This window comes from Tamandua tetradactyla, chromosome 1 (genome assembly GCF_023851605.1).
Source record: "Tamandua tetradactyla isolate mTamTet1 chromosome 1, mTamTet1.pri, whole genome shotgun sequence".
Taxonomy (NCBI): domain Eukaryota; kingdom Metazoa; phylum Chordata; class Mammalia; order Pilosa; family Myrmecophagidae; genus Tamandua; species Tamandua tetradactyla.
In genome coordinates this window covers 98,578,050-98,603,338 of record NC_135327.1, presented here as the reverse complement: position 1 = coordinate 98,603,338, position 25,289 = coordinate 98,578,050, and the positions used below count along the sequence as shown (strand labels likewise).

At 39.5% G+C, this 25,289-nt stretch overlaps 1 protein-coding gene across 7 annotated transcripts in view; it reads right to left on the bottom strand.

The window, feature by feature from the left end:
* OSBPL3 (oxysterol binding protein like 3) overlaps positions 1–25,289 on the bottom strand; it is a 204,099-nt gene that overhangs the window by 82,858 nt on the left and 95,952 nt on the right. For 4 of the 7 annotated variants that reach the window (XM_077121456.1, XM_077121499.1, XM_077121490.1 and 1 more), the window contains exon 2: positions 24,090–24,329. In XM_077121456.1, the coding sequence (XP_076977571.1) occupies positions 24,090–24,206 (117 nt within the window). In that variant the 5' untranslated portion in view covers positions 24,207–24,329. Of the gene's footprint in view, positions 1–24,089; positions 24,330–24,772; positions 25,261–25,289 lie in introns of those variants that run through there. The other 3 variants (XM_077121476.1, XM_077121481.1, XM_077121467.1) reach the window with 2 other exon arrangements.

The following is a 25,289-nucleotide window of genomic DNA, read 5'->3' as shown; positions in this document are numbered from 1 at the left end:
GCTAAGTATATAGTACGAAATAAAAAAGAATCCTCCTAGGTTTATTGATTATTGGGGTCTCTATCTAAGAAAAGATATTTAGTTATCAAGTCAGTGGCGCTGGGTAGTTTGTATTGAGCTGTATCCACATCTCTGTGTTGGGTGCCATTTAAAATAAATACACACAGAGACAAGAATAGTGCTTCAGGAAACACTATCCAATAATAATATATAATGATTAGAGAACATTTTTCTAGGTTCATGAGAACGGGATCCCTTTCTTTTTTGTTCACAACTTAGAATAGTGCATAATAGATGCTCAATAAATATGCTGGGTATGTTAATGAAGTGATTATAATAGCTAACATTTATTAAGCATTCACTATATATCAGGCAGTGAGCTAAACACCTCATTTTCTTTCATTGCCAAGCTTAATACACAATCCTGGAGCTTGTATTATTATTATTATCCTTATTTTTTGAACGTGGAAACCGAAGAACAGAGAATTCAACTTCCCCATGGTTATAAAGGTACCAACTGGTAAAGTCCCCTGACTGGTGAACCTACATTTTTTTTTTTTTATTAATTAACGGAAAAAAAGAAATTAACCCAACATTTAGAAATCATACCATTCTACATATGCAATCAGTAATTCTTAACATCATCACATAGATGCATGATCATTGTTTCTTAGTACATTTGCATCGGTTTAGAAGAACTAGCAACACAACAGAAAAAGATATAGAATGTTAATATAGAGAAAAAAATAAAAGTAATAATAATAGTAAAAACAAAAACAAAAACAAAACAAAACAAAAAAAACCCTATAGCTCAGATGCAGCTTCATTCAGTGTTTTAACATGATTACTTTACAATTAGGTATTATTGTGCTGTCCATTTTTGAGTTTTTGTATCTAGTCCTGTTGCACAGTCTGTATCCCTTCAGCTCCAATTACCCATTATCTTACCCTGTTTCTAACTCCTGCTGGACTCTGTTACCAATGACATATTCCACATTTATTCTCGAATGTCGGTTCACATCAGTGGGACCATACAGTATTTGTCCTTTAGTTTTTGGCTAGACTCACTCAGCATAATGTTCTCTAGGTCCATCCATGTTATTACATGCTTCATAAGTTTATCCTGTCTTAAAGCTGCATAATATTCCATCGTATGTATATACCACAGTTTGTTTAGCCACTCGTCTGTTAATGGAGATTTTGGCTGTTTCCATCTCTTTGCAATTGTAAATAACGCTGCTATAAACACTGGTGTGCAAATGTCCGTTTGTGTCTTTGACCTTAAGTCCTTTGAGTAGATTCCCAGCAATGGTATTGCTGGGTCGTATGGCAATTCTATATTCAGCTTTTTGAGGAACCGCCAAGCTGCCTTCCACAGTGGTTGCACCATTTGACATTCCCACCAACAGTGGATAAGTGTGCCTCTTTCTCCGCATCCTCTCCAGCACTTGTCATTTTCTGTTTTGTTGATAATGGCCATTCTGGTGGGTGTGAGATGATATCTCATTGTGGTTTTGATTTGCATTTCTCTAATGGCCAGGGACATTGAGATCTCTTTATGTGCCTTTTGGCCATTTGTATTTCCTATTCTGATAGGTGTCTGTTCAAGTCTTTTTCCCATTTTGTAATTGGATTGGCTGTCTTTTTGTTGTTGAGTTGAACAATCTCTTTATAAATTCTGGATACTAGACCTTTATCTGATATGTCGTTTCCAAATATTGTCTCCCATTGTGTAGGCTGTCTTTCTACTTTCTTGATGAAGTTCTTTGATGCACAAAAGTGTTTAATTTTGAGGAGTTCCCATTTATTTATTTCCTTCTTCAGTGCTCTTGCTTTAGGTTTAAGGTCCATAAAACCGCCTCCAATTGTAAGTTTCATAAGATATCTCCCTACATTTTCCTCTAACTGTTTTATGGTCTTAGACCTAATGTTTAGATCTTTGATCCATTTTGAGTTAACTTTTGTATAGGGTGTGAGATATGGGTCTTCTTTCATTCTTTTGCATATGGATATCCAGTTCTCTAGGCACAATTTATTGAAGAGACTGTTCTGTCCCAGGTGAGTTGGCTTGACTGCCTTATCAAAGATCAAATGTCCATAGATGAGAGGGTCTATATCTGAGCACTCTATTCGATTCCACTGGTCGATATATCTATCTTTATGCCAATACCATGCTGTTTTGACCACTGTGGCTTCATAATATGCCTTAAAGTCAGGCAGTGCGAGACCTCCAGCTTCGTTTTTTTTCCTCAAGATGCTTTAGCAATTCGGGGCACCCTACCCTTCCAGATAAATTTGCTTATTGGTTTTTCTATTTCTGAAAAATGAGTTGTTGGGATTTTGATTGGTATTGCATTGAATCTGTAAATCAATTTAGGTAGGATTGAGATCTTAACTATATTTAGTCTTCCAATCCATGAACACGGTATGCCCTTCCATCTATTTAGGTCTTCTGTGATTTCTTTTAACAGTTTTTTGTAGTTTTCTTTATATAGGTTTTTTTGTCTCTTTAGTTAAATTTATTCCTAGGTATTTTATTCTTTTAGTTGCAATTGTAAATGGGATTCGTTTCTTGATTTCCCCCTCCGCTTGTTCATTGCTAGTGTATAGAAATGCTACAGATTTTTGAATGTTGATCTTATAACCTGCTACTTTGCTGTACTCATTTATTAGCTCTAGTAGTTTTGTTGTGGATTTTTCCGGGTTTTTGACGTATAGTATCATATTGTCTGCAAACAGTGATAGTTTTACTTCTTCCTTTCCAATTTTGATGCCTTGTATTTCTTTTTCTTGTCTAATTGCTCTGGCTAGAACCTCCAGCACAATGTTGAATAATAGTGGTGATAGTGGACATCCTTGTCTTGTTCCTGATCTTAGGGGGAAAGTTTTCAATTTTTCCCCTTTGAGGATGATATTAGCTGTGGGTTTTTCATATATTCCCTCTATCATTTTAAGGAAGTTCCCTTGTATTCCTATCTTTTGAAGTGTTTTCAACAGGAAAGGATGTTGAATCTTGTCAAATGCCTTCTCTGCATCAATTGAGATGATCATGTGATTTTTCTGCTTTGATTTGTTGATGTGGTGTATTACATTAATTGATTTTCTTATGCTGAACCATCCTTGCATACCTGGGATGAATCCTACTTGGTCATGATGTATAATTCTTTTAATGTGTTGTTGGATACGATTTGCTAGAATTTTATTGAGGATTTTTGCATCTATATTCATTAGAGAGATTGGTCTGTAGTTTTATTTTTTTGTAATATCTTTCCCTGGTTTTGGTATGAGGGTGATGTTGGCTTCATAGAATGAATTAGGTAGTTTTCCCTCCACTTTGATTTTTTGGAAGAGTTTGAGGAGAGTTTGTACTAATTCTTTCTGGAATGTTTGATAGAATTCACATGTGAAGCCGTCTGGTCCTGGACTTTTCTTTTTAGGAAGCTTTTGGATGACTAATTCAATTTCTTTACTTGTGATTGGTTTGTTGAGGTCATCTATGTCTTCTTGAGTCAAAGTTGGTTGTTCATGTCTTTCCAGGAACCCGTCCATTTCCTCTAAATTGTTGTATTTATTAGCATAAAGTTGTTCATAGTATCCTGTTATTACCTCCTTTATTTCTGTGAGGTCAGTAGTTATGTCTCCTCTTCCATTTCTGATCTTATTTATTTGCATCCTCTCTCTTCTTCTTTTTGTCAGTCTTGCTAAGGGCCCATCAATCTTATTGATTTTCTCATAGAACCAACTTCTGGTCTTATTGATTTTCTCTATTGTTTTCATGTTTTCAATTTCATTTATTTCTGCTCTAATCTTTGTTATTTCTTTCCTTTTGCTTGCTTTGGGATTAGTTTGCTGTTCTTTCTCCAGTTCTTCCAAGTGGACAGTTAATTCCTGCATTTTTGCCTTTTCTTCTTTTCTGATATAGGCATTTAGGGCAATAAATTTCCCTCTTAGCACTGCCTTTGCTGCGTCCCATAAGTTTTGATATGTTGTGTTTTCATTTTCATTCGCCTCGAGGTATTTACTAATTTCTCTTGCAATTTCTTCTTTGAACCACTCGTTGTTTAAGAGTGTGTTGTTGAGCCTCCACGTATTTGTGAATTTTCTGGCACTCGGCCTCTTATTCCTTTCCAACTTCATTCCTTTATGATCCGAGAAAGTGTTGTGTATGATTTCAATCTTTTTTTTTTTTTAAATTTTTTTTAGTAATCAAAAATAAGAAAAGAAATTAACACAACATTTAGAAATCATTCCATTCTACAAATGCACTCAGTAATTCTTAGTATCATCACATAGATGTATGATCATCATTTCTTAGTACAGTTGCATCGATTTAGGAAAAGAACTAGCAAAACAGCAGAAAAAGATATAGAATGTTAATATAGAGAAGAGAATTAAAATAATAATACTAATAAAATATATATATATAAAAAGGAAAAAGAAAAAAAACAAAAACAAAAGATACAAACACACAAACAAACAAACAAAAAACCATATTTCAGGTGCAGCTTCATTCAGTGTTCCAACCTAGTTACATTACACTTAGGTATTATTGTGCTGTCCATTTTTGAGTTTTTGTATCTAGTCCTGTTGCACAGTCTGTATCCCTTCAGCTCCAATTACCCATTATCTTACCCTGTTTCTAACTCCTGCTGGTCTCTGTTACCAATGATATATTCCAAGCTGATTCTCGAATGTCGGTTCACATCAGTGGAACCTTACAGTATTTGTCCTTTAGTTTTGGGCTAGACTCACTCAGCATAATGTTCTCTAGGTCCATCCATGTTACTACATGCTTCATAAGTTTAGTCTGTCTTAAAGCTGCATAATATTCCATCGTAGGTATACACCACAGTTTGTTTAGCCACTCGTCTGTTGATGAACATTTTGGCTGTTTCCATCTCTTTGCAATTGTAGATAATGCTGCTATAAACACTGCTGTGCAAATGTCCGTCTGTGTCTTTGCCCTTAAGTCCTTTGAGTAGATACCTAGCAGTGGTATTGCTGGGTCGTAATCCATTCTGCCATTCTATGTCTTTTGATTGGGAAATTCAGTCCATTAACTTTTAGTATTATTACTGTTTGGATAATATTTTCCTCTACCATTTTGGCTTTTGTATTATATATATCATATCTGATTTTCCTTCTTTCTACACTTTACTCCATACTTCTCTCTTCTGTCTTTTTGTATCTGACTCTAGTGCTCCCTTTAGTATTTCTTGCAGAGCTGGTCTCTTGGTCACAAATTCTCTCAGTGACTTTTTGTCTATAAATGTTTTAATTTCTCCTTCATTTTTGAAGGACAATTTTGCTGGATATAGGAGTCTTGGTTGGCAGTTTTTCTCTTTTAGTAATTTAAATATATCATCCCACTGTCTTCTAGCTTCCAGGGTTTCTGCTGAGAAATCTACACATAGTCTTATTGGGTTTCCCTTGTATGTGACAGATTGTTTTTCTCTTGCTGCTTTCAAGATCCTCTCTTTCTCTTTGACCTCTGACATTCTAACTAGTAAGTGTCTTGGAGAACGCCTATTTGGGTCTATTCTCTTTGGGGTGCGCTGCACTTCTTGGATCTGTAATTTTAGGTCTTTCATAAGAGTTTGGAAATTTTCAGTGATAATTTCTTCCATTAGTTTTTCTCCTCCTTTTCCCTTCTCTTCTCCTTCTGGGACACCCACAACACGTATATTTGTGCGCTTCATATTGTCATTCAGTTCCCTGATCCCCTGCTCAAGTTTTTCCATTCTTTTCCCTATAGTTTCTGTTTCTTTTTGGAATTCAGATGTTCCATCCTCCAGTTCACTAATTGTAGCTTCTGTCTCTTTAGATCTACCATTGTAGGTATCCATTGTTTTTTCCATTTTTTCTTCTTTGTCCTTCACTCCCATAAGTTCTGTGATTCGTTTTTTCAGATTTTCTATTCCTTCTTTTTGTTCAGCCCATGTCTTCTTCATGTCCTCCCTCAATTTATTGATTTGGTTTTTGAAGAGTTTTTCCATTTCTGTTCGTATATTCAGCATTAGTTGTCTCAGCTCCTGTATCTCATTTGAACTATTGGTTTGTTCCTTTGACTGGGCCATATCTTCAATTTTCCGAGCGTCATCCATTATTTTCTGCTGGTGTCTGGGCATTTGATCAGATTTCCCTGGGTGTGGGACCCAGCTGGTTGAAAGGTTTTTCTGTGAAATCTCTGGGCTCTGTTTTTCTTTTCCTGCCCAGTTTGTGGCGCTCGTGGTGCTTGTCTGTCTGCACGGCAGTCGGCCCGGGAAACCGCGCATGGAGGCAGGGGTCACTGGCCGCCGCGGCTTGGGAGAGTGCCGGTCCTAATTGCCCAGCTGGCCCGAAACGCCAAGTGTGACGGGAGGGCCCCGCTATCCAACGTTCCCAGTCAGACCGGGGAGCCACGTGCATGGAGGGGACCCCAGTTGCCAGCCGCCCCAGCCGGGAAAACACGCGCCCCTCGGGTATCTTACCGCAGCAGATTCTCCCTGCCCGTTCAGCTGTTCCAGAATGGGGTACGCTGTCTTTTTGGTCTCTGTCGTGACTCCGGGAGCTGTTTCATATTGTTTCTGTTTCTTTAGTTGCTTTTCTGGAGGAGGAACTAAGACCCGCGCGTCTTACTAAGCCGCCATCTTCTCCGGAAGTCTGATTTCAATCTTTTTAAATTTGTTAAGACTTGCTTTGTGACCCAGCATATGGTCTATCTTTGAGAGTGATCCATGAGCACTTGAGAAAAAGGTGTATCCTGCTGTTGTGGGATGTAATGTCCTATAAATGTCTGTTAAGTCTAGCTCCTTTATAGTAATATTCAGATTCTCTATTTCTTTATTGATCCTCTGTCTAGATGTTCTGTCCATTGATGAGAGTGGGGAATTGAAGTCTCCAACTATTATGATATATGAGTCTATTTCCCTTTTCAGTGTTTGCAGAGTATTCCTCACGTATTTTGGGGCATTCTGGTTCGGTGCGTAAATATTTATGATTGTTATGTCTTCTTGTTGAATTGTTCCTTTTATTAGTATATAGTGTCCTTCTTTGTCTCTTTTAACTGTTTTACATTTGAAGTCTAATTTGTTGGATATTAGTATAGCCACTCCTGCTCTTTTCTGGTTGTTATTTGCATGAAATATCTTTTCCCAACCTTTCACTTTCAACCTATGTTTATCTTTGGGTCTAAGATGAGTTTCCTGTAGACAGCATATAGAAGGATCCTGTTTTTTAATCCATTCTGCCAATCTATGTCTTTTGATTGGGGAATTCAGTCCATTAACATTTAGTGTTATTACTGTTTGGATAATATTTTCCTCTACCATTTTGCCTTTTGTATTATATATATCATATCTGATTTTCCTTCTTTCTACACTCTTCTCCATACCTCTCTCTTCTGTCTTTTCATATCTGACTCTAGTGCTCCCTTTAGTATTTCTTGCAGAGCTGGTCTCTTGGTCACAAATTCTCTCAGTGACTTTTTGTCTGAGAATGTTTTAATTTCTCCCTCATTTTTGAAGGACAATTTTGCTGGATATAGGAGTCTTGGTTGGCAGTTTTTCTCTTTTAGTAATTTAAATATATCATCCCACTGTCTTCTAGCTTCCAGGGTTTCTGCTGAGAAATCTACACAAAGTCTTATTGGGTTTCCCTTGTATGTGATGGATTGTTTTTCTCTTGCTGCTTTCAAGATCCTCTCTTTCTCTTTGACCTCTGACATTCTAACTAGTAAGTGTCTTGGAGAACGCCTATTTGGGTCTAATCTCTTTGGGGTGCGCTGCACTTCTTGGATCTGTAACTTTATGTCTTTCATAAGAGTTTGGAAATTTTCAGTGATAATTTCTTCCATTAGTTTTTCTCCTCCTTTTCCCTTCTCTTCTCCTTCTGGGACACCCACAACACGTATATTTGTGCGGTTCATATTGTCCTTGAGTTCCCTGATACCCTGTTCAAATTTTTCCATTCTTTTCCCGATAGTTTCTGTTTTTTTTTGGAATTCAGATGTTCCATCCTCCAAATCACTAATTCTATCTTCTGTCTCTTTAAATCTATCATTGTAGGTATCCATTGTTTTTTCCATCTTTTCTACTTTATCCTTCACTTCCATAAGTTCTGTGATTTGTTTTTTCAGTTTTTCTATTTCTTCTTTTTGTTCAGCCCATGTCTTCTTCATGTCCTCCCTCAATTTATCGATTTCACTTTTGAAGAGGTTTTCCATTTCTGTTCGTATATTCAGCATTAGTTGTCTCAGCTCCTGTATCTCATTTGAACTATTGGTTTGTTCCTTTGACTGGGCCATATTTTCAATCTTCTGAGCGTGGTCCATTATCTTCTGCTGGTTTCTGGGCATTTAGTCAGATTTCCCTGGGTGTTGGATCCAACAGGTTGGAAGAGGGTTCTGTTTTTCTTATCCTGCCCAGTAGGTGGTGCTCATGGCACACGTTTGTCTCATGTGTTTGGAAGGGATTTCCCCCCCGTCACCATTCTCCGCGGCCTGGGGATTTCTGATCCAATTCTCTCAGTTGGTCCGAGGGGCTGCGCGTGGTGGGGGCGCCAGCTGCCGCGGCTTGAGGGGACCCTGTGGCTCCTTTATTAATGCCCCTATTGGTGTTTGGTTGGACCCAGTCCCTGCCACTGTCAGAAATTTCCTCCTCTCCCTGGAGGGGTGTCGGTCGCCGGCTGCCACGGCCTGGGGAACTCGCCACCGGACCAGGAAGCCGACCGTGGGGGAGGGGCACCGGTTGCCGGCCACCGTGGCTTGGGTAGCCTTCTGATCCGAGACTCGTAGCCGGTCTAGGAAGCCGCCCGCAAAAGAGGGGCGCCGGCTGCCGCGGCTTGGGAAACTTGCCTCTCCGAGACTCTCAGCCGGCCCGGGAAGGAGGGAGGGAGGAGCTCCGGCCACCAGCTGCCGCGGCTCGGGGAAGCCCGCGCCGTTCGGGGATCTCACCACAGCAGAGTCTCGAAGTCAGTCTAGCCAGTACAGACTGGGGTACGCTGTGTGTCCATTCCCTGCCGTGGCCCCGGGAGCTGTTCTGCACTCTGAACCTACATTTTTAATCATTCTGGCACATACAGCATGTTGCATATTTTACTAAAAATTAAATATGTAAGTTCTGATGACGAACAAGGAATAAATCCCATGCAATGTGGAGATGGTCGTGGGTAAATTCAGAAAGAACTTGAGATCTTGAAGCAATTTGAAGGAGTTAAGAAGGACTACCCTATGCACAGACATAATTAAGGTCTAGAACCCTGCTCTGGGTTACTAGGCCTCCTATCCTGAAATCCCACCAAACAGGGGCCAAGAAATTAGCCCATGACTTTTAATGCTACCAAATTTTGTTGATTCACTTTCTTCCAGTTGGAAGGCTGACTGGTCTACTTTTTAGCCTGGAGAATTTTCACGTAACCCTAAACCTCCTCCTCCAGGAAGAAATTCTCTCCCTCCCCTGATGACAGTCAACACTTACAAACCTTAATGACAGCACTAGCCCTTGTGGTGTCTGCCTTCCTCACTCAATGTGGGTTTAGTGAGAATAGGGACTGTGTCTTAATCATAATCGTCTTGCTTGGGGCACTTCAACCCTAAATAAGTATTTACTGGAATGTATGAGTCTAGGGAAAAAAGAGGATATAAAAAGGGCCCCACCAAGCCCCTCAGGATGGGGGGTTTTAATTATGTGTGCTGGATTGGAGTAAACTGGTACTCATCTGGAACAGGAATAAAAAATAGAGATGTCGGTTTCTCTTGATTAAAGGGACTGAGTCCCGGCAGTGTCTCCTGCTGTCCCTGCTGTCCCTCATACACCCGGTGAGCCTGCAATAGGACACAATTCTTAAGCTGAAGACCCTGAGATTCATGGTGCAGGGTGGACTTGGGTCCCCAACACCACTGGGCAGATGTGCCATCCTGTGATGTGTCAGCCTTAAAGGTCACCATGATTACCAGGTGGAGAGAGAACCATGGCAAGGTCAGGGGAAAGTGGCTTCTTAGTGTTTTGCTTCAGTTTAACTGAAGACAGTCTGGCACTGACATCCGGCATTAAATTCGGTCTGTTTTACTGAATGTCTAAAAGTTCCAAATATAGAAAGTTGTTTTTACTTGGAAAGGCAGCTAAGCATTTCTTCATGCCCATGAGCTGGCAGAGTTCATTTCCATATTGCTGAGAGCACATCCCTCCAGCACAGCTGTTACCATGTGTACATCTCTGATGTACCTTTCAAAGGCTGAATTCTCAGCTCTGCCCTTGCAATGATGTCAAAAATAGAAAACGATTTAAACTTTCACTCTCCCTACAGCTTAAGAGTGCTGGGGAAGGAAATTTGGTAGCTACCTCTATCTGGCATGACTGATGAGTGAGTTGCTTAGTCTGTTTATTAGGTTTTTAAAGATCACCAGGAAATACCCAACCTTAATGACTTTTTAATGACTTTAAAGGCATCTGTGATCTTCTAAAGCCTCAGGATCATCAATATCATCTTTGATGATTGGACTGTCAGGCATGGAAATACCTGCCAAAAGATTTTCAGTTAATATAGTGACGGTTTTATCTGGATGCCAGACCAATTTTGGATTTCTGTTTCAATCAGAATTGGACTTTTGGTTTCATCTTAAATGTCTCTTTCTCAATTAAGAAGGTTCTTGGATCCCAGCTCTGCATAAAGGATGGACCATCTGAATATCTAATAATTAGTGCTATGAAAAATGACACGGCTTGTATTTCCAAGGGCAAGTTCCCACCACTCAGCCAGCAGGCAAGAGGAACCACTAGGCCAGAGATGAACTAGGGAGGCACAGCTGGACTCAACAGCAGGGCCAAGGTACAGAGGACCTCAGAGGGACATCAGGGAAGCTTTCAGTTTTGCCTCTCTCCTACTTCTTACCAAGTCATTTCTGAACTGTGGTATCTTAATATGATCAAATTACTGAAGCAGACTGTCCCCTCCTCAGGAAAGAACTGTTGAGTCGGTGCAGTTCACATTTGCATCAACAGTTTCTAGAGAAAATTCCAGTAACTGCATAGCTGGTAAGTTGCACTCTGAACAGGTGTTTGAGTCAGTGTTCTGCCTTCCTGTATCCTGCACTACGGCCAGGGCCAATGATGAATAAATAAAATTATTTTCTTAAGGCATCCAACATAGTTTTTAACAAAGTGCTATTTCTAAAACTCACTAAGATATACTTACTATGTTTTTTATCTGGAACTGAGAGTAGAAGAAAAAGTTTAGCAACCTCTAGAAGACTTTTATGAGTTCAGTTTCTCTGTCCTTCTGAGAATGGGATGGATTGGACATTCTATTGTTTTGTGGACATGGAGAATAAAGGAAGCCCTGACTACTAATTTTAGCTGAAGTTTTAACATTTTCCTATATCCACTGTTTTTGTTCCAAGACTTAAAAGTGGCAATACACTGGGAATTGAGTTTCATTTCTTTGCTCTTTCTACCTTTAGGATACAATGCCACAACCACAGATACGGTCAAAAGGTAGAGAGTAAGAAAGAGAAGTAAAAGAGTCAGACAATAAGACTCTAGAAAACTAAGATGCAAAGATACATATACTAAAAAAAAAACAGAAACAGCTCCAGGCAAACAGACCTCAGGGAGGTGTAAAGCTGCCTCACTCATTCATGCTCTTTTTGTCCCAGCCTTCACAGAGATGCTGGCTTATGCTGGTTTATTTATAGTAACAACTGTTTGTATGCAGAACTTGAATTAACTTTGGATGAAGCCCCTAGCATCTGAAGAAACCCAGTGTTCTCCAGGTAGATGGCACTGGGTCTCTTTGTCACTTATTTGTCGTGTGACACTGAACAAGCCAGTTAATGTCTCTGGGCCCTATTTCCCTTCTAAAGCGTAGAAAACAATACTGACCTCCCTGGGTTATTTTAAGACTGCAAAGGAGAGCATGAAAGGATATTATGAGCTGTAAAGATGCTATCAGTGCTTGCTAACTTCTGGTGTCCCCTGCCAGCTTTTCCTCCATGAGTAGCCTGGATATAAGCCAAGGCGTCCAACTGTGCATTCTGCACCCAGCCTTCCAGCTCAGAGGATTCTAAAGCAGCAGCCCAGTCACCCTGAGGTGCTGCAGGGCACCCAGGGCTCCCCTGCTTATGGGAAGTGAACGTTTATTCATCAGACACTTCTGCGGCACTTCCTACACCCAGGCTCTCTTCTAACTAAGCAATTGGCCCATATTAACCTATTTAATCCCTGTAACAACCTAATAGGATATTAGACAGAGGGGCTAGGTAATGCATCCCCAAAGTTAACTGTACACAGTGAGACCAGAATTCACTCAGGCTGTCTGGCTCCAGAGTCCATGTTCAGTACTTCTCATCTTTTACAACCAACAAAGAACAATGTGACACAACTGTGACCTTTCCAAGGTATCTCGTCCTCAACTGGTCTTTCTTGTGGTGTTTATTCAGCTCATCCTTACAATAGATAGCTGGTAAATTTCAGGGTCTTTAACACATGATTTAAAAGAAACAAATGAGATTAAGTGTTTTCAATACACCAACAGCTGATACTATAAACACCTGGACATTACTAGCCCTCCTTCGCTTTTCATTCCCTGGTAAGTTCTCTTGCATTCAACTCACGTGTCTTGCGGGTTCTGGCACAGAGCCCAGCCAGCCTGGCATCCCTGAGTGCAGCATAATGTTATAGTTTGCATAAATAAACTCTTCAGGTGACTCTGGGGGAGCACAAAAGTGACCTTAGTTTAGCTCAGGATAGCAGGGGTGACAGGAGGGAATCGCCTATTTGTATACAGACGTAACTTAGCAAGAGCACTCTCTATTTCAAATCCCCTGTAATCATGAGTGAAGCACTTGTCAATTTATTTTAGCATGATTCACTTTGACTTAAATACCAAATGTTAGCAACACATAAAAAAAAGCATGAAGGTCAGCTCTCCTTACAACTCACAGCCCCCCGCCCCCAATCAAGAGGCAATTTATTTGTAATGGTCTGTTAGGCTGTCCTGTCCCTCGTAGATTCACATCTCCTCATTTAGGGTCTTTTAATAAGTCCTCAGCAGATATTGGTTGAAGAAATAAAATTTAGGGCATACAGGACTCCTTAAATAAAGACAATACATATTCATTCATCTTTATCTAGCTCAATCTGGCTTCTGAAATATGTTTCTTTGAGAGTTCTAGGAAGTAAGGGGGCAGTGGAGAAAAGACAAGGGGAAATTGCGGTTACTCACATTTAACAGTTTTTAAATAGCAATTTCCTCTCCCACATAGACTATATCCCTTAACCCACTTCATGTATCTATAGAGCTTTGTGAATACTCTTTCTACCCAACAATTGCACGCGTGTTCATTCATTACTTTAACCCACGCATTCTAAATCAAGTGCTCGGCTAGGTACTTCTATTTATTACCTCAGTCCTGAAAGGTAGGCATAATTACTCAAATCTCATACCTAAAACAGAGAGAGAGAGAGAGAGAGAGAGAGAGAGAGAGAGAGAGAGAAACAGAGACCAAGACTCAGAGGAGTTACATAACATGGCAGCGTCACCCAGCTGGCAAAAGGCAGAGCCAGTTGGAGCACAGGCTGGTGTATGACGAAGACTTGTACCACTTCTGCTCCATACTTTCCAATAGAATAGTGCACTCACAGACCACAGATATAGCAGAAGCCTTTCAGGATTTCACTCTTTGCCAAAATAAACTCAATGGAGAAGTCTTTTTTTTTTTTTTTTAATGGAGCCTCACAATATGTCCCCGAGGGAAGGAGGCTTAGGCTTGTGCTCACTATCCCTCTGATAGAAGGAAATCTTTCCAGGCCTCTGGTACAAGGAAATTTAATTTCCTGGCATCCAGTTAATTCAGTCCAATAATTTGCAGCTGCCATATGCAAAGCCTCGTGCTAGGTACTGAGAGATAGATGTGTAAACAGAACCATGTCCACAAAGAACCATGAAGTAATAAAAAAAGAATTAGCCATGTGGGGAGAGAAGATGGCAGTGTTAAACATGGACTTAGTCAAGCCCAAGATGCCAAAACAAAATTTATGAAGGCCTCTCTCAAATCCTATCTGGGGACGAGGTAGAACTGGGGTGTCTTATTTCTCTGAACCTATTCTAACTTGAACAGTCTTTCATTTCCACAGCTCCAAGGAAGCCACTCACCAATGTCATCGGTGACCTTCATAACCAAGGGTTTCACTGTACTTGGCCTATCAGCAGCCACTTAAAAGTAAACGCGAGCACCACAATTTATACAGATTGCACGTATCTTATAAATAATCTATAATAAGCACATATTACATTTTTTAAATCATCTAAAAAGTTTTAAAGCAATAAAAGAAAATTCTTGTCAAAAAAATCATGAAAGCCAGAAGGACAGTATGTCCAGCTAAAGCCTGGAATGGGTGAGAATATTGATGTCGAGATTGAAGTTGAACCCTACAAATAATAGGATATGATTAAGATAGTCAGAAGGAACCAACAACTTTTTAAAGGCTGGGTTCCTTTAGTTGGGAATTTCCTACCTAAAAAAGAAAAAGTTTCCTGTACTGTAAAAGCCCTGTATTCGTCACGGTTCTCCAGAGAATCAACAGGATATATATATTTACACACACATATAAAGAGAGTTATTAAATTTTAAGGAATTTGTTCAAGCCATTCTGGGGGCTGCAAGTCTGAATTCTGTAAGGCAGGCCAGCATGCTGGAAAGTCCAGTAAGAGTGATGATGCTAAAGTTCACAGTCAGAATTTCCGAAGGGGAGTTAGCAAGCTGGAGGTTCAGACAGGAATCCATGGTGCCGTCTTGAAGGAGAATCTTTTCTGATTGCTGGAACCTTCAGTTCTTTAAGGCCTCCAACTGACTGGCTGAGTCCCACCATCTCTACTGAAGAACATCTCCTTTACATACAGTCAGTTGATTGTAGATGTTAATCTTATCTATGAAATATTTCCATGGCAATAGCCAGGGCAGTGTTTGACCAAACAACTGGACAATATAACCTAGCCCAGTAGATGCATAAAATTAACTTCCAAAGGCACTGTATCTGAAAAGCGGTCTACTTCAAAGAGACTGATTCCTTCTGCATAGTGTCAGGCACCTTTGAAACTGGGCCGTCTCAGCTCTGGCTCCGGAATCAGACAGATTAAAGGCAGTTCATATGTAATTGTAAGAGTTTATTAAATTTACAGAGAACTTTTCTCCAAAGAATTTCAACACCTTTTAGCTACAGAACACACTCAATTTTCTCTTACCACATCCCTGAGAGGGGAGGTGGGGGTGAGTTTTTCCTTTATTTTATGGAGGCAAAACTTCACTTGCCAAAAATTCTCCCAATAGCAGAATGTAAAGGTTATATCTCTTGATTTCAACTCTCCAGTGTCACTAAGGGATGATAAATATGGCACTCACGCTGCCACCCTCCTTGCCAATGCCTACAAAGCATAGAAAAATGTGGCCTTCTTACTCACTGAACCCAGACTCAACTGCAGAATCCTACTTAACACAGTGCTCTAAGCAGCTATAACCAATGAGGGAAGGCTTAGGCTTGTGCCCAAAGGAGTATAGGCATTGAGGGGAAAACAAATTACCATCCATGTCAGGGCAAGGAATCACTGACTTCTTTCACTTATTTTAAGTATAGATTTATGCCAGAAGTTGAAGATAAAAAAATGCAGCCAAATTATTAAACATTCTATTACATTCTTCCATAAAACTGTTTTGTACTACATTAAAGACAGCCAGGTCTAAGTAAGCACATGTATGATCGCTGCAAAAGTTTCTAGAGAAAGAAAAAGTAGTACTATTTGCTATAAGTATTTATACTTTCAACAATTAAGAATGAAGTTAAAATTAATGCTAACTCTAATGATAAAAATGAACATTAATTTTCCTCAGTACCTACTATGAGTTTCTCCCTGGGTTAAACGCTGTGAATTATGTACCACAAAAAAACATGTTCTTAATCTTAACCACTCCTGTAGGGGTGAACTCCCTGTATATAGGATCCTGTGAAGATGTTGATTTTAGTTAAGGTGTGGTCAACTGTTTTCGTTTCCTAGGCTGCTCAAAGCAGCTAACATGAGATGGGTTGGATTAAACAAACTGATTTTATTCCTCACGGTTCTGAGACCAGGAAAATGTCCAAATAACGGTGTCATCAGGGCAATGCTTTCTTCCTGAAGACGGGCGCTGGGGATCCTTGACTCCTCGGCCACATGGCGGCATCTGCTGGTCTCCCCCTTTTCTTCCAGATTTCACTGATTTCAGCTTCTTGCTTTCGTGGCTTTCTCTCTCTGCTTGAATTTCATTCTCTTATGAAGGAGTTCAGTAACAGGATTGAGAGCTGTCCTGGTTGAGGTGGCCCACCTTAACTGAAGTGACCTTATTAAAAGGTCCTACTTACAATGAGTTCACACCCATAGGAATGGATTCGATTTAAGAACATGTCTTTTCCAGGGCACATACAGCTTCAAACCACCACACCAGCTGAATCAGGACGGGTCTTAATCCTATTACTGGAGATCCTATAGAAAAGGCCAGAGAGTGAGAGAGAAAGAGCCATAGGGAGGAGTAAAAGCCAGAAGTCAAGAGAATCCACTGCCTAATACAAAAAAGGTACCAACCAAGGATCGCCAGCAGCCAGATCAGGAATGCTACAGTCTCTGGGGAGAAAGTATTACTTCATTGACAACTCCAGTTTGGACTTCTCCTAGCCTCAAAATAACAAGCCAATAAATTCCTGTTGTTTAAGCCAACTTATTGTATGGTATTTATTTTAGCAACTGGGAAACTAAGTGTTTTAGTTTCACGGGGGAAAATTATTATTACTTCAATTTTACTGATGAAAAAACTGAGGCTTGGGGAGTTCAAGGTCACAGAATGAATAAATGGGTAGAATCAAGATTCTGCAATTTATGTTCTAATCACTATGCATTCCATCCAATCAAAACTATCTTGATAAGTTTTTTTAAATTTTTATTGTGGAAACATATATGCAATATAAATTTCCATTGTAACCACTCTCAATTATTTAATTCAGTGGAATTAGTTGCATTCACAATGGCACCGTGATGTTTTCAAGGTTCCTCCAAGCAGAAATATACATTAGAACTCCATTTCTTTTAATGGGTAATAATATTCTATGTATATACCATATTTTCTTTATCCATTTATCTGCCAATAGACACAGGTTGTTTCTATCTTGTGGCTACAGTGAAAAATGTTGTTATGAACATTGGTATTTACATACCTATATGAGTCCTTGCTTTCAATTCTTTGGGGTATATACCTAGGAAGTGGGATTGCAAGGTGACATGGTAATGCTGTTTAACTTTTTGAGGAATGAACTGTTTTCCAAAGTAGCTACACTCTTTTACATCCTCACCATCAATGTACAAGGGTTCCTATTTCTCCATAACCTTGCCAACATTTGCGATTTTCAATTTAAAAAATATATTGGTCATGGCCAGTGTGTGTGAAATGCCATCTCAGTGTGATTTTCTTTTTCCTTTATGGATAAGTTGTGGGTTTACAGAACAATCATGCACAAAATACAAGATTCCTATACACCACCCAACAATCCAAAACTTGCACTGCTGTGGAACATTTGTTACAAGTGATATATAGCACATCTTTATAATTGTACTATTAAAGTCCATGGTTTAAGTTACAGTTCATTGTTTGTACAGGGTAGTTCCATGGTTTAAAAAAATTTTTTTTTCTGTTACTGTTTTGATTTGAATCTTTTACGTGCTTCAGAAAAGCCCATGTTCTTTTAATCCAATCTTGTGAGGGGCAGAGATGTTGGGTGGGACCTTTGGATTAGGTTGTTTCCATGATGATGTGACTCCAGCCAAGGAACAGAAGCTTCTAGCTGCAGGCCTGGAGCCCTTTGAGATGGGAAGTAGGCAATGGCAAAATTCCCGGACAATGGCAAACCCCTCAGAAAACAGCAAAATCACCAGGTAATGGCAAAATCCCCAGATGAGACAGGGTGAGTGTAGACATAGAATGCATAAGAAGCCAACTCAAGATGAGACTGAACACCATGATTCCAAAGCACATGAGGAAATTAGTGCTAAGACAACCAATAAAATCAGTATCAGAAGATGCATCTCCTCCAGACGAAATGAAAAGAATAGAGCAACCTGAAAATGACTTAAAAATACATGTCCACTAAGATACGTATGGAGGGCGGGCCATAGTGGCTCAGCAGGCAAGAATGCTTGTCTGCCATGCCAGAGGATCTGGGTTCGATTCCCGGTGCCTACCCATGTTAAAAAAAAAAAAAAATATATATATATGTATGGTTATGATCTGCAAAGAGTAAAGGAAGCAAATAATCCACTACAGAACACATTCTTTGTTATTGTTGAAAATAATTTAACTGGGTTTTAAAAACAAGTCAGTTGTTGCACATTATCTTCATCAGCTATATTTTAATATTTCTCAAATGAAATTCTTCATTATGTGTTTCCTACTAAAATGACTGGAAGCATACTATATTTAGCACTAAACAGAATTTAACAATCAGGAGACCATCGAATATGACTATACCCTAAGAGCTAGGGAGCAAGAGTGTAAGGTTCTGGCATCTGGGAGGCATCTTCAGTAACTGAAGGCCAACTGTGGGCCAGTTTTTGGTATCATAATGGACATGGACTATCAAGGTGGACAACATGGAGGAAAAGCTAAGCCAATCCTGCGACAAAACGTCTCTCTTTAAAAGAAAGATGGGAAAGGGATGGAATGAAAAAATGGGTATCAAAATTAAACATGTCTTTACAAGTAGTTATAAAGCCAAAATAAATAAATGTATTAAATTCTCCATCTGCTCTGCCATAGAGGAAAACCAAATGTTTACATTTAGAAAGCAACATTACATGCATATTTAAGTGGGAGATCCTAAATGTAAAAGATGACTATTATTTGATGAGGGTGCATTTATTGGCTATCTTTCTCTTGGGAACAATGAAATTATCTAAAATTGAGTGTTGATGGACTGTGGACTTTGGACATTACATACGAGGCCCCGTAGATGGAGATGGCTGACAGATGCACTAACTGAGAAGTAGATTGGTGAATGATGGTGTAAACATATGATCGACCACAGTGCTCCTACAAAAAGGAACGAAGTTGTAAAGCATGCAACGATGTGAATGAACCTGTTGGATATTTGGTGTGGCTAAATAAGCCAGAAACAAAAGAGCAAATATTGTATGATCGTATTTGGAAAACACTTATAAGAAAACTGGGGCCTAGATTGTAAGCTCTTATAGCAGTCACATTTAGTCCGGAGTGGTAATTGTTATTTCTGGGTTTTGAGGGGCTATTATATATATGAATAACCTGGTGTTTAAAGATTAAGAATGAAGCCAGTCAGGTAGGGATTAAGGTAATTCAGAATACAGAGGTAAGGAAGACATTGCTTGTATTTTAGAACTTTTCCTATTCTTTGAGACCAAAGGAAGAAAGTTTTATTATGTCCAGAACCTAAATTTTCTGTAGCACATAACCTAACTCAACCTGTCCAGACAGATCATTTACACAATCCAAACACAGGGAGCCTGAAATAAGAATGAGGGCCTCTAATCCTGTATAGGTTAATGTAAAGCCTGGCTACATCCCAGAGTATATTAAGCAGATAATCAAAAAGTACTGGCAAAGTCCCTTGAGGGATGGGAGAAAAAATGCAGAACTGCTGAACTTCACCATCAGGGAAATCCCGGATACTGTGCGAAACATGAGGGGCACTCAAATCAACAGGCCAAGCCCTTGATCTTGAAGCTTGCTCTTGTGAAACTTATATATGTAGCCAGAGAAGATTAGCCTACCTATAAGTATGCCTTCAAGTCACCTCTCCAGAGGACCTCTTTTACTGCTCAGATGTGGCCTTTCTCTCTCTAAGCCCAATTCTGCAAGGGAAACCATTGCCTTCCTCCCTACGTGGGACATGACATCCAGGGATGAAAGACTCCTTGGCGGCATGGGAGATGACTCCCAGGGATGAGCCTGGCTCTGGCACCATGGGATCAACAATGTCATCCTGACAAAAAGGGGGAAAAGAAATGTAACAAATAAGGTATCAGTGGCTGAGAGAGCTCAAATAGAGTTGAGAGGCTACACTGGAGATCACCCTTACTCAAGTTTCAGTTAGACATTGCTACCTGTTATAACTTGCAAACCCCAACCAAAACCATTCCTGCCAACCTTAAAGAATACCTAGGGCATCATATAAGATTCTACAAAGGTTCCATGCACTAGGGTAACTTTCCAAACCCTACAATCTCCAGATGGGCCCCTGGACCAGAGAAGTCCTAAAATACAGAGGGCCAGCCTTGCCAGAACATCAACTAGTTCCATCCCCCTATCCCATATTAACAACAACCCTTCCAACATGAGAAAGTTAGAATTGGTGTAGCCAAAATAACCCTAAAGGGTGAGAAAAAGATCAAAGGTGATGGTGGACTTGTACACAGAAGGTTGGGTTTAACAAATGAGTATGAGTGCTGAATCATCATACTGATATTTCTTTTAGTCTCCAGTATCTTAGAGCAGCTAGAAGTATAAACCCAAAATCGTAAAATTGTAATCCATACCAAACTCTGAAATCTGTTCTACAACTAATTGTTGTGATGTACTTTGAAGTTTATTGCTTTTATGTATGTATTTTATTTAAAGAGAAGGACGAATATAACAGAGAAGTTAGGATTTAACAAATGAGTATGCTGCTGAATCATTATATTTTTGTTGGTCTCCAGTATCTTGGAGCAGCTAGAAGAAAAAACAAGAAATCATGGAATTGTATCGCATACCAAACTTTAAAATCTGCTCTATAACTACTTGTTAAAATGTACTTGGAAATTTATTGATTTTTTTTGTATATTTGTTATATTTCACAATTAAAGAAACGTCAAAAAAAAAACCAAAAAAACAGGTGCCTATTAGATGAATGAATAAATGACCAAATGACTAACTATTGAAAGTGTAAGAAATGCTAATTTTAGTCATTTTTGTTTAAGGCCCCAGAGGAACTGATGACAGTGCTGGAAAAGTTTTTCCAAAGCCCCCATGAGAAACCTTAGCGGGCTCCCCAAATGTCAGGCCTATGGCAGACTCTGATTTTTCTAAAATCCTAGGTTCTAATGTCATGAAGTAGGGTTGTGAAGTGACACCTTCCTGTTCCAGGAAACGTTCAAATGGGGAGACCCGTGATGATGTGTCACAGGTACGTGAATGGACCGCGGTGGGTGGTGGCTTGATCATTGCTTCCAAATCTGGAACAGAGGACTTAGGTCACGGTACTTCCCAGGAGGGGGAAGGCAAAGCCAGCTCAGCCAACAGGTAGTGAAATGGCTCAGAGACCACTTCAGTCGTGAACCCACAGCTTTCTGACAGCTCACTCTTTCTACTACCTAACTGTAGAGGAAGAATTATAACGATTAAAGTGCATTTACTGCCATTGATCTAAAAACTGGCCAATTCAGGGCAGGCCACGGAGGCTCAGCAGGCAGAGTTCTCGCCTGCTATGCCCGGAGAACTGGGTTTGATTCCCAGTGCCTGCCCATGCAAAAGAAAAAAAACAGGCCAATTCTGCCAACTTATCAGAAAGAAAACCAAGAAACAACATGTAATTGACAGCTATTTAAAAGTTCTTTGTTTCTCTTCTTTTTTCCTCCTACTTAATTCCTTCTGACCATTTCTCTATTGATTAGGTTCCCTTCTTCATTAGAGAAATTAAGCAGGTGAAAATCAAAGTTACTAATAGGGCAACCAGTGATTAGAAGCTGTCATTAAAGGTTTGGTGAGGGGCAGGAAGAGAAGGAAGGGACATTATAATTACCGGAAAAGTGATTTTGGTGTGTGTTTGTTTTGGTTAGCAGGGCAGAAGGAATGTGTGGGCTTTGGAGCCAAATAGACTGAGCTTTAGTTTCTCTCTCTGCCGGTTACTGGCTATGTATCTATGGGAAGTAAGCTGGTAGGTATGAGTCACTTCCTCATGGGGAAAATACAGATATTACTATGGTTAGGGATGGATTTTATAGTATTTATTTAAAAAAAAATTTTTTTTTTCAATTTCATTTAGGATATATTTACGTACCACACAAACCATCCAAAGTATACAATCACTGGCTCATTAGATAACATTAGATAGTTACACATATATCCCTATGATCAGTTTTAGAGTATTTATTACTCTAGAACAGAAATAGGAATAAAAAATAAAACTCAAATCCTCCCATACCCCTAATCCCCCACCCCCCACTATTTATCCATAGTATTGGTGCAGTAAATTTGTTACTGTTGATGAAAGAATATTAAAATATTACTATTAACTATAGTCCATAAATCTGTTCTAGTTTGCTAGCTGCCGGAATGCAATATACCAGAAACGGAATGGCTTTTAAAAAGGGGAATTTAATGAGTTGCTAGTTTACAGTTCTAAGACCCAGGAAACATCCCAATTAAAACCACGTCCAATCAAAGGCATCTGGGGAAAGATACCTTGGTTCAAGAAGGTCGATGAAGTTCAGGGTTTCTCTCTCATCTGGAAAGGCACATGGCGAACACAGTCACAGTTTCTCTCTCGGCTGGAAGGGCACATGGCAATCAAGGCATCATCTGCTGGCTTTGTCTCCTGGCTTCCTGTTTCATGAAGCTCCCCGGGAGGCGTCTTCCTTCTTCATCTCCAAAGGTCGCTGGCTGGTGGACTCGCTGCTTCTTGTGGCTTCTCGTTCTGCTCTCTCTCTGAATCTCTCATTCTCCAAAATATTTCCTCTTTTATAGGACTCCAATTAACCAATCAAGATCCACCCAAATGGGGAGACATGTCATCCCCTAATCCAGTTTAACAACCATTCTTGACTAAATCACATCAACCAGGGAGATGATCTATTACAGTTTCAAATATACAGTATTGAATAGGGATTATTCTACCTTTATGAAATGGGATTTATATTAAAACATGGCTTTTCTTAGGGGGCATACTTCCTTTCAAATCAGCACACCCATAGTTTGCAATAGCTATGTTTCTCCCATATATCCCTCTATTATTTTTTTACATTTGTAGTTCATGCAAGTATTTATTTACATACCTGACTTTACCACAACCACTTTCAATCAAATTTACCTATAAGTCGCTATTAGTTATAATCCTAATAACAAGCTACCATCACCTCTATCCATTCCCAAACACTTACTCTCAACTTTATTAACAATTCTGCACATATTAGGTAACCACTCCCCCTTCTCCAGCTTCTGTCTATCTCTAACTACACTACAGTCTACATTTTAAGACTCTGAATTTATATGTTCTAGTTAGTTCATATTAGTGAAATCATGTGATATGTCCTTTTGGAACTGGTTTATTTTACTCAGCATTATGTCCTTCAGGTTCATTCATGTTGTCAAATGCTTCAGGACCTCATTCCTTCTTACTGCTACATAATATTCCATCATATGTACATACCACATTTTGTTTATCCATTCATCTGCTGATGGACACTCAGACTGTTTCCATCTTTTGGGAATTGGGAATAATGCCACTATGAACATCTGGTGTGCAAATGTCTGTTATGTCCCTGCTTTCAGATCTTCAGGGCATATACCGAGTAGCAGAACTGCTGGCTTGTAGGGCAACTCAATATTTAGTTCTCTGAGTAAAGGCCAAAAGTATCTTCCACAGTGGTTGTACCACTTTACATTTCCACCTGCAGTGAATAAGTGTTCCTATTTCTCCACATCCTCTCTACAGTAATGATTTTGTTTATGTCTCAATGCAAATTTTCTTAGTAATATTCTTAATCCTGCCATATTACAAAACCCTATGTATGCTTGCCTTCCACAGACCATGCAGCCCACTGCAAAAAAAAAAACAACTCTATGTGGTTGTGGGATATGAATAAAATAACACAAATAGCTAAATACAGTTTTTTCCACCTGGAAAGCACTCACACTACATTAATAAAATTATCTTGCATTGACTCTTCTTTTAAATTAAGATATGACTGAGCTCTTATCCTGAGAGAAGTAGGAATTCCCACATAAATTCACACACTTTAATTTGCAAACTTCTTGGTGAATTGAGATTTGCATTTTTAAATTTACATTAGTTAAACTTTACCTGTCGACTTCCCTGCTTAGAGGAGCAGCTACTGGTGCTCCTTGAAGGTGAGACCAGTTTCTGGGACACCCCCAGGTTCTTCTCGTCACTCATCATAAGCAGCTGGTCACTGGGCATGGAGACAGTCAAAATGTAAGCAGCAGCCTGCAGCCAAAAGGATGGGTGCCCCCACACAGGTTGGGGGGTCAGTTCTTAGTCAATGCGCTTTAAAAGCATTTTGGGTGACTCGGACGAAAACTCCTAAAACCAAAAGAAAAGCAGAGAGAGAAAAAGTGAGAGAGATCAGATATCAACTATAATAACCATCGATTGTCTGCAGGCGGCTTATCCACACTGCAGATTACAGTGTGTAATCTGTAAGTAAGCCAAGATGCTTACTTACAGCAGGGGCTGTAAAGGAAAAACTGCTCACACCCCACTCCTATTGGTGGTTTGTCATGTGGCTTTGTTGGTAAGGCTTAAGAACCTTAGAAAGAAAATTTGAGTCCAAACATAAACAAAATGAATGCTGAAAAAAATCATCCTTAACCACAGTGAGATCCACTCAGACCCACTAGGACGGCATAATAAAATGATAATAATCCAACAGGAAGTTATTCCCATCCTAGTTAACGAGAAAAAGATACACCAAAGGTGATATAGAAATAAGGAATATTATTATGCCGTGTAATACTGATACTTACTACAACATGGATGAAACTTGAAAACAGTACAACTCAGTGAAATGAGTCAGTCACAAAAGGCCATGTACTATAGGAGTCCATTTATATGAAACATTGAGACGTGGCGAATCCATACACACAGAAAGTAGATTAGCTGTTGTCCAGGGCTGGGGAGAGGAAAGAATGGAGAGTGACTGCTGAATTAATACATGGTTTCCTTTTGGGATTATGAAAATGTTCTGCAACTAGATGGTAGTGTTGATTGTACAACGTTGAAAATGTTCTAAATGCCACTGAATAGAATACTTTAAAATGTTAAAAAGGTAAATTTTGTGCTAGTGTATTTTACCAACACGACAACAAAATTCCTTTCTGTTTTTTTTGGGGGGAGAGGGGGGCTATGATAAGGGCTTTGTCCTCCCAAAGGTTTGGGGGAACACCTTCTGTAAACGTATAACATGGTGTGACAAAAACTATGAGAGAAAGCAGAATTTTCATATCATCTACTAGCAAATTAATAATTAACACACTGATTGTT